The sequence below is a fragment of the Pongo abelii genome, chromosome 3, assembly GCF_028885655.2.
Source record: "Pongo abelii isolate AG06213 chromosome 3, NHGRI_mPonAbe1-v2.0_pri, whole genome shotgun sequence".
Lineage (NCBI taxonomy): Eukaryota > Metazoa > Chordata > Mammalia > Primates > Hominidae > Pongo > Pongo abelii.
Genome location: NC_071988.2, coordinates 100,537,944 through 100,547,806, shown reverse-complemented (window position 1 = coordinate 100,547,806; position 9,863 = coordinate 100,537,944). Strand labels below are relative to the sequence as shown.

General features: G+C 37.9%; 1 protein-coding gene across 6 annotated transcripts in view; it reads left to right on the top strand.

The window, feature by feature from the left end:
- The first annotated feature begins 1,751 nt into the window (after positions 1-1,751).
- Positions 1,752-9,863, top strand: part of NAA11 (N-alpha-acetyltransferase 11, NatA catalytic subunit) — a 96,040-nt gene continuing 87,928 nt past the window's right edge. For 2 of the 6 annotated variants that reach the window (XR_008524586.2, XR_008524588.2), the window contains exon 1: positions 1,882-2,778. Coding sequence is in view for 2 of the 6 variants with exons in the window: in XM_002814911.4 (XP_002814957.1) it covers positions 2,077-2,766 (690 nt within the window). In the remaining 4 variants the exon portion in view is untranslated. Of the gene's footprint in view, positions 2,779-6,997; positions 7,298-9,863 lie in introns of those variants that run through there. The other 4 variants (XM_054554111.1, XR_008524587.2, XM_002814911.4 and 1 more) reach the window with 4 other exon arrangements.

The following is a 9,863-nucleotide window of genomic DNA, read 5'->3' as shown; positions in this document are numbered from 1 at the left end:
TAAATCTTAAAAATATATTAATAGGTACTGCCAATTGTCAAAATACAACAAAAATAGTGGCTATTCAAGCTATGTTTCACAGATCACATGGCTCTAGGTTACTCTAGCTATTAAAGGAGTGTGTCCCCTCATTGGAAAGAAAGCTGCATACATATTCTAGATGAGTTAAGAGTGTATCCATGACCTGGCTAATTGCAACATAATTCATTTTGGTACTTGAGTTCTGAGGTCTGCTAGGAAACTGGGAAGAAAGACTGTACGAGACATACAGATAATTCCATTTGTGCAAGTAGTGCTAACAAAATGTGACTTCCTCGCACTATTAAATACCCCAAATCTTGCTTTATCAAGATGGCATACAATTATTTACTTATTCTTGTTCTTGTTCTGTCACCCAGGCTGGGGTGCAGTCATACAATCGTAGTTCACTATAGCCTTAAACTCCTGGCCTCAAGTGACCCTCCTGCCTCAGCCTCCCAAGCAGCTGAGACTACAGGCATGAATAACCACACCCAGCTAAAATGACATTAACATTTTTAAATGCATCTAGAAATAAAACTTAGGATTTACGACAAAGGTAACAATGCAGTAATGTGAAGAAAGGATGATAATCTTTTTTCACAAAATGATGTAAATGGTGCTATATGAATTGTATATCCACACAGGAAAAGAATATTGGGTCCACCGATACCTTACAGCATACACAAAACTAAATTTCAGTCAATTGCGGATCTAAATATAAAATGTAAAACTAACAATCTTAGAAGAAAATATAAAAGAATGCCTCAGTCACCAGGGAGTAGGCAAAGATTTACTAAACAGAACACAGAAAGAATTAACCACCAAATTTTAAAACTGGAAAAATTGAACTATATGCTTGGTGTCAAAAATCACCATTAAGAAAGGGAAATATCAACCAATAGACAAGAATGATATTCATTACAAATATATCTGACAAAGGACTTATACCCAGAATATATTTTTGATAAAACTCAAAAATTAATGTGAAAAAGACACACAAGTAGAAAAATGAGCAAAAAAATCTGAGCAGCCATTTACAAAAGAGAACACAGTATGGCTAATAAGCATATAAAGTGCTCAACTTTACTACTCATCAGTGCAATGCAAATACAACCACAATGTAATACTTCTACCCCTACAAAAGAATGGCTAAAATAAAACAACGGGGAAATAGCAAATGCTGTTGAGAATGTGGAGCAACCACTCTGAAAAAGTGGCAGTATTTATAAAAGCTGAACATTATTATAGTCACTGACCCAATAATTCTAATCCTAGATAAATATGCATTTGTTCCAACTAAAGATAAGTCTAGAATGTTCAGCTACCCTAGGGGTACTATTCCCAAACTGGAAACGACAAAATGGCCAGTAACAGTAGAATTGATAAAAAAAATTGTGACATATTTAGGCAATAGAATATCAAACAAGGAAGAATATAAAGAACCCTCAGCTATACACGAGGTGGCTGAAACATACAAAGAGTGAGTGAAAAAAACCTGACACAAAAATAATGCATGCACTATGATTTCATTTATATAAAGTCTGTCAGAAGTCTAGGTAATCGTAATTCTTGGGACGTTGGAAGCGGGTACTGGAAGGGGACAGGAGTGGGGGTTCTGGGATGCAATGTTCTTTATTTCCTCTAAGTTCCTGTTATATGGCTTTCTCCAGTTTGTGAAAATTTATTCAGATGTGCCCAAACCAAAAAGTTAAAACTGAAACAAAAATAATAATTGCAATGGATCACTTTATTTACAACCAAGGCGATCACAATGAACTCCTCTCTCCCCGCCCCCTAACCCCTGCGCACGCACACGCACAATGAAGCAAAACCTCATTGGCTGGGATCAGTGACGCACTTCTGAAAGCCGCAGTTTGGCACCATCTTTTCCATCTCCTCCTCCTTTCGCCTTTCCGCCATCCGGCCTCCACACGATTCAGCCCGGTGGTGTTAGCTCCCTGGACTCGATTCCTGAGGCAAACAGTGCCCCTTAAGGTCGGCAACAGCCTCTTCTGGGTTCACTGCAGTCCAGCCGGCTCCCTACCCGCCGCCATTATGAACATCCGCAACGCTCGGCCAGACGACCTGATGAATATGCAACACTGCAACCTCCTTTGCCTTCCTGAGAACTACCAGATGAAATACTATTTATATCATGGCCTTTCCTGGCCCCAGCTTTCTTACATCGCTGAGGATGAGGACGGGAAGATTGTGGGCTATGTCCTGGCCAAAATGGAGGAGGACCCAGATGATGTCCCGCATGGCCATATCACCTCACTGGCCGTGAAGCGTTCACACCGGCGCCTCGGCCTGGCCCAGAAGCTGATGGACCAGGCCTCCAGGGCCATGATAGAGAACTTTAACACCAAATATGTGTCTCTGCACGTCAGGAAGAGTAACCGGGCAGCCTTGCACCTCTATTCTAACACCCTCAACTTTCAGATTAGTGAGGTGGAACCTAAATACTATGCAGATGGGGAAGATGCTTATGCTATGAAGCGGGATCTCTCGCAGATGGCAGATGAGCTGAGACGACAAGTGGACCTGAAGAAGGGCGGGTATGTGGTCCTGGGCTCCAGGGAGAACCAGGAGACCCAGGGCAGCACACTTTCTGGTTCTGAAGAGGCCTGTCAGCAAAGGAACCCGGCTACCGAAGAAAGTGGTAGTGACAGCAAAGAACCTAAGGAGTCTGTGGAGAGCACCAACGTCCAGGACAGCTCAGAAAGCTCGGATTCCACCTCCTAGAGCACGCTTAAGGTATTCTGTCTTCCCTGACCCAGTACCCCCCTCTCCTAAATCCCTGTATCCTGCTTTGGCCTGCCCAATTCCATCCTGTCTTATCCCATTCTGGCCCTGCGAGGTTTTACGGTAAAAACCACCTGGTGACCTTAGGGAGAAGTTAGAGTGAGTTGAGGGAGACTCATTACACGCTATTGGAAGTTAAATAGGATACCAACTCATGCTGAAAGTAGATTAATTTCAATGAAGAAACAAGCATTTATCCTGCTTTCTGGGCATGAGTTGTATTTCAGGGTAACCACGTAGTTGATGAAAGGCATTTTTTCTTTATGGAATTCCAGTTAGTAATAATGATAGAAATATAAAATCATCATTTTGCAAGTCTTGATGAAATAATGGACCCAGCCAAGAGTCATCAGTGGCTAATAGCATTAGGTAAAATTTGGAGCACTTTGTAATGATGGATCAGACTGACAACACTTGAAGTCATTGTAGTCAGTCTTCACTAAATGTGGAGACAAATACCTGTCTCCTTATGCAACAGGAAGTGCACAGTACTACCTATGAAATATTCTTTCCAAAAGAAAATTATGAGACCTGACTACCATTTTAAAGGAAATAGAGGGACTTGTTAAATTATACCATGATGCAAACAGCCCAATCCAGAATGAGAGGTTTTTACAAAACAAATGACCTGGTTTCTTCAACAAATAAATGGCACACACAAAAAAAGATGAAGCATTTTCTATTAAACTTTACAGATACATTAAACTCAACTGTTAGGGACATTGTTTGGATACTTATTCAAACAAACCATGTATAAGACATTTTTGAGATAATCAGGCAAAATTTGAACAGGGACTATATTAAGGAATTATTAATAATTTTATTAGAGGAGCTAAATGGTATTATTATGTTTAGAAAGTCCTTATCTGTTAAAGATACATACAGAAATAATTATAGCTGAAATAATAGGATGCCTAGGATTTCCTTTAAAATAATCCAGCAAAAAAAGAAAAAGATTGGAAGAGGGAAAATGAAATAAGAATGGCAATGATAATTTGTGGGTTGGGAAATGGGTACTTAGTGGGTTCCTTATGCCATTTACTCTTTTGAATGTGTGAAAATTAGCATGAAAAGTTAAAGAGCCAAAACAATTCTTGTACTTTTTTTTTTTTTTTTTTGAGACAGAATCTCGTTCTGTCGCCCAGGCTGGAGTGCAATGGCGCGATCTCGACTCACTGCAACCTCCGCCTCCTGGGTTCAAGCTATTCTCCAGCCTCAGCCTCCCAAGTAGCAGGGACGACAGGTGCCCGCCACCTCACCCGGCTAATTTTTGTATTTTTGTATTTTTTTTTTTTTTTTTTTTTTGAGACGCAGTGTAGCTCTGTCGCCGAGGCTGGAGTGCAGTGGCGCTGTCTTGGCTCACTGCAAGCTCCACCTCCCGGGTTCACGCCATTCTTCTGCCTCAGCCTCCCGAGTAGCTGGGACTACAGGCGCCCGCCACCATGCCTGGCTAATTTTTTTGTATTTTTAGTAGAGACGGGGTTTCACTCTGTTAGCCAGGATGGTCTCGATTTCCTGACCTCGTGATCCGTCCGCCTCGGCCTCCCAAAGTGCTGGGATTAAAGGCGTGAGCCACCTGCCCGGCCTAATTTTTGTATTTTTAGTAGAGACAGAGTTTCAGCATATTGGCCAGGCTGGTCTCGAACTCCTGACCTTGTGATCTGACTGCCTCAGCCCCCCAAAGTGGTGCGATTACAGGCGTGAGTCACCGCGCCCAGCTCTTGTACTTCTTAATACACACTTATGCTAATACTAAGAAACCACTGAACTAAGTTTTAAAGGATTGGTATGTTAGAAACAACTTAATTGTAATAATATAATACCACAGTATTTCTTCCATCAAAGGACTTTGTATCACCTTAGGAATTTCAAGGGTCAGTGAGCTACTGGCAGTTTACAGGCTTTAACATCTTAATCTAGTCACCTTATCCTTACGTATATGAAAGGCAGCAACTTTCTCATGGCAAAGTCTAGTCATAAATAGTGTATTCTGTATATAATTTCAGTAAGTGCTGTTTGATTAGTGTACTCATTCATAAAAATATTTGTCAGGCATTAGGCTTGGAGCTGAGTATACAGCAGTGATCAAGACAGACTGATGTTTATATTATATAGCATTTAAGAATAAATGGACTATTTTTTTTGCATTTTAATGCCGAAACCCAAATTATAACACACTAATCCCTTTTTATTTTCATTCAGTTACAGTTCAGTATGTTATAAAAATTTAGATACAGTAAATCTTTGGTGGTTAGAAAGAATCTGTCCTCAGAGGAGATTTTGCATCTGACTTTTAATAGCCTGAAAGTTTCACAGTGACTGATTCATTTGTTCTAAAAAATAGAGGCAGCAGAACAGTCTAAAAGCAAAGATGAAATTAAACAAAACTTGATGCCTTGAGAAAGCGTTGTCAAATTTACACCTGTCTTGAAAACGCTGGAGGGCTCTCTCAAGACTATTTGAATCAACAAACCTTTTAAAAAAAATTTCAGCTTTCACATTCCTTCGTAGAAGGACTTACACAATATTGATCTCATCTTTGTAGTTATTTGCTTCTCTTCAGTGTTAATCTCTAGCTGAGAACAGAGCTAATCAGAGGTTGTTTTAAAACCATATATATATATATTTATATATACACACATAGACCTATAAAACTTTGATGAATTCAAAAGCACTTAATATCTGCTATGAGAAACAAAATAACTGCCACTCTAGTAAAAGAAGAGAGAAATAATAAATAAGAAAATTCATTGTTGTGTCACAGTTATAAATTTCAGCATACAAATTCAAGAATAATTGAACTGTTTCTTTATGATACTGTAATTGAACTTTATTTCTAAGTTGAAGGAAGTGTTTCCTAGACTGAGCTTCACCGTCTTTCTGAGTTGTTATCTGCTGAGACATATTCAATGGCCCCATCCAAGCTTTGATCCTCAGGATTCACTTCTGAGTCTTTTCCAACCAGAGGTCTCTTACCATTTTGGTAGCAAGGGTGTATGAGTATTAGTCTGCACAGGCTAACTGCTCTAAAAATTGACTTCCAAATCTCAGTAACTTAACCCAGTAAAATCTTATTTCTCACATCATAGTACAATGTGGGTCATCAGTGTGGTGGTGATGTGGAGTGAAGGGGAAAAGATGGACCCTACTCCATGGTATCATTCAGGCATCATTTAGAACGGGGATTCTTGATTTTCTGTAGCTCCCTTTGGCAATCTGGTGAAGCAGAAAAATGCTTTTAGAAGATGTAAAAATTATACCAGATTACAAAGGAAAACAATTTCATTGATATAGTTATCAAACTATTTTAAAAATATTTTTGTTGTAATATATGTGCTTTTTGTTAGCATATTGAATAGCCTAATAACTACTATTATTTCAAAGTAAATTTTAGTATAAATGATATTTAAGATACCTTAAGTATCTATAATGTGATATGAAAATACCTATGATTTTTATTGGTGACAAAGTCTCAAGTATTGCTAATATTACTATGCATTGATTCCTACGTTCATAATTTAAAGAATTGCCAGATTTCAGTTAGAGGTTGATGAAAATACAGAATTGTTTTTGTTCCAAATCCAAGGTCATGGTTCTTCTACATTTTATTAAATAGATCCTGGGTTAAGAGCTCCTAATTCAATGACTCTTGTCTTTTTTCTATAATCATAAGACCTTCAACTGGTTCATATACATTCAACTAGCAGATGAGAGAAAAGAATGTATATAGTGGTTCATAAAGGTTTTAAAAGTCAAGTCTTACCCAGCTAACTGCAGGGGAGGCTATGATATTTAGTTTAGCTTTGTGCTCAGGAAAGAAAGGAAGGAGTTCAGCGACAACACAGCATAGTTTCTGCCACAATAGGAAACATCCTAGTGGTGCTCTGGACTATGAGAAGTTTTGCTTCCATGCCCAGTTAGGAGCAATGGGATCATACAGCTGCTCTCACTCCATGACATGGCCCAGGGAACTCTGTTAGGCTGTCTAAGGTTGTCTATATAAACACCTGACATATATTTATTCTGCTGCTTCACAAACTTGGGCATGGAAAACTATGGGATTCTGTTATCTTGCTGCCATTATGCCGCTAATTAAAACCTGGAACAAATGACCCCTCTCCTCTGAAGTCCCCAAAACTGTCTAAATCTTCACTTCCATCCCATTTAATAGGGATTCACCAGTACATTGGTCTAGCTCCCTGAGTGAAGAAAGGCTACAGTGAAGAAAGAAAGAAGAGGAAAAACATTTAAAAGGCTCATACTGCAAAGTACTATCCTTCTACAATTGTGGTTCTCCCTCCTGTGGAGCTGGAGTTCAAATACCTATAGGAAAATGTCCTAAAAAAATTTTTTTCATTTTCCCTATCTGTACATTTGGATTTGGGAACAGAGACAGAGTTAGAAGTGATGCTGAGCAGGACAGTTGGTGAAGAACTGGTTGATTTCGTCATTTTTTACTTTTCACACTATGAAAACGCACTGTTTTGCAGGTATTAATTCTAAGCACTGTTAATGATGTGTTTCATTTATTCCTCATAATAAGCCTGTGAGGTAGGTACTATTACTCCATTTTGTGATTGAGGAAATCATATCACAGAGATGGCTGCATGTTATACAGATAGTAAGTGGAAAACAAGGATGCAAATTCAGGTGGTCAGATTCCATGATTGAGAAGATTAAATGAGTCAATCTATGTAAATTGCTAAGCACAACTCCTCACACACAGTAAAATAATAAATTTTAGCTCTTAATATAATCGATAGTAAGAGTAACTTTTCAGGTTCTCTTCTTCTCCACGGTAATCAAATGATAGAATGTTGTGTATGAGCAGCAACAGTTTGCAATCTTGGAAGGGAAATGCATCTTAATGATTAAAATAGCTTTCACTGACAAGTTAAATGTCAAAGCATTCAGCTGAATCAATGCTCGTCAACGGCAGTTTCTTGGGAGCCATAGCAATGAAGACAGGTCAGTTCAAAACATGCTGGTTGAGGCAGGAATGTCATCAAACTGCTGCTTATCTCCTGACAAGAAATATGTGCTTGATGATTAATAACAAAAATGAAAAAAATGCAAAATCTTAGCATTTTCAATTGAGCTGGCAACATTGAGTTAAGTAAGGTTACTTCAGTGACTCTCCCTTTCTGGTTTATTCTTTCTGTCGCTAAACTGTCATTCTAACAAAAAGTTGTTAATGTTCACATGAGCATTCACTGAAATAGACTGTTCTTAATTTTACCAGACAACTAATTATAATTGGAATGATATAATGAAATATGGAAGAAACCTACAGACTGACAGGTCTGGTAAATTCCTAGTATAACCTTACCCCAGATATGCCAGAAACCATAGATTTCAAATGCGACTGCGCTCTATGAAGATAAAGAGGGGGTTGGGAAGAGATAAAATATTGTTTTGAAATACTAATCAGATAGATGCCATTTGTTGAATTATTTATAACCTCTAACAATGTCACCTTTCAATCAGTGTATGATGTACATGTAGGATGACTGAAATACCAACTTTGTCAGAAGTAACTGATAAAAGCAGAGGTTTTTCCTAAATTTTTTACTCTATGCTCTGGTATATGAAATCCAGTGAGCTTTATGGTACAGGAGGTTAGATAGAATATTTAAAATTATTTGAATGGGCAATGATTCAAAGAGCCAGCATAAAAGCCTTTCTGAAAATATTCTACAATGCCATTTCTATTAGATAAATATCTTTGGAAAATTATAGGATTTTTTTTTTTAAAGTAAAGCCATAATATTCTGTTTCATGTTTATAACACCATATCGACAAATAGCATATATTTGTCAGGCTTCCATAGCCCACCTTTAAGAAAACCTGATAATGTAAAACTTTGAACTTAATAAGCTAAGACATTAAGGGCTTGGGGTGGGCACAGCGGCTCATGCCTGTAATCCCAGCACTTTGGGAGACCAAGGTGGGAGCTTTGCATGAGGCCGGGAGTTCAAGACCAGCCTTGAAAGCATAGCAAGACCTAGTCTCTACAAAAACTAAAAAACATTAGCCAGCGTGGTGGTGTATGCTGGTGCGTACTTGTAGTCCTAGCTACTCAGGAGGCTGAGGCTGGAGGATCACTTGTGCCCAGGAGTTTGAGGCTCCTGTGAGCCATGATTGTACCACTGTGCTCCAGTCTGGGTGACAGAGCAAGACCCTGTCTCAAAAAAAGGACTATAATACTAACATTTTAAAGGGAATCTTTATGAAAAATACCTATACTCTTAAACAACAAACTATCCTATAGCCTTTATTACAGTGTTATTTGATTTTTTCAGTTTAATTTCTTAAAATTTTCAAGCAGTATTTACTGAGATAACTAAAACAGCTATATAATGTTTTTATATAACTTCTTTTGCATGCCTGTTCATGCAAAAATGAAAAAGGCAATGATGATAGTCTTTCTGACCTATTCCTCCATATCTTGTGTCTCTTTTGTTATAGCAAATATACTTTAAAAAATAAGATTTTACATAATATTACCTCTTGCAACTGGCTTCACTTGTTATTCTGGCAACAGAATTTTCTATAACAATGATTTTGTACAAAAATGCTTTTTAACTGCTCTGTGCATAATAGTCAACCTCAATCTTATTTACTTCTGTGTGCATATGATAGATGGGAAGGTACTGAGTAAATATTTATTGAATGAATGAATGAATGGACCTCTCAAATTACCCATATAATAATTTTTTTTAAAGGAGAGAAAAATAATGTATGTGTGATACTACTTCCTCTTACCTGATGTAATTAGGGCACTTTAATTTGTGAATAAAGGAACATTATAGTTATTTTGGTTTCCTGTCCAGGCCTTACAGAAAGAAAATATGACTTATAGAGTTGGACACATTGCATCTAACTTATCAAGAGCTAAAAAGGCCTTTCATTTCTTTAGAATTGGAATAAATTTTTTTTTGAGTGGAGTAGGATGGGATAGAATTTAAAGATGACAAGCAAAATTATCTCAGTTTCTTTAGTTTTCAAATAGGTTCTTTGGGGGTAAATCACAGTGT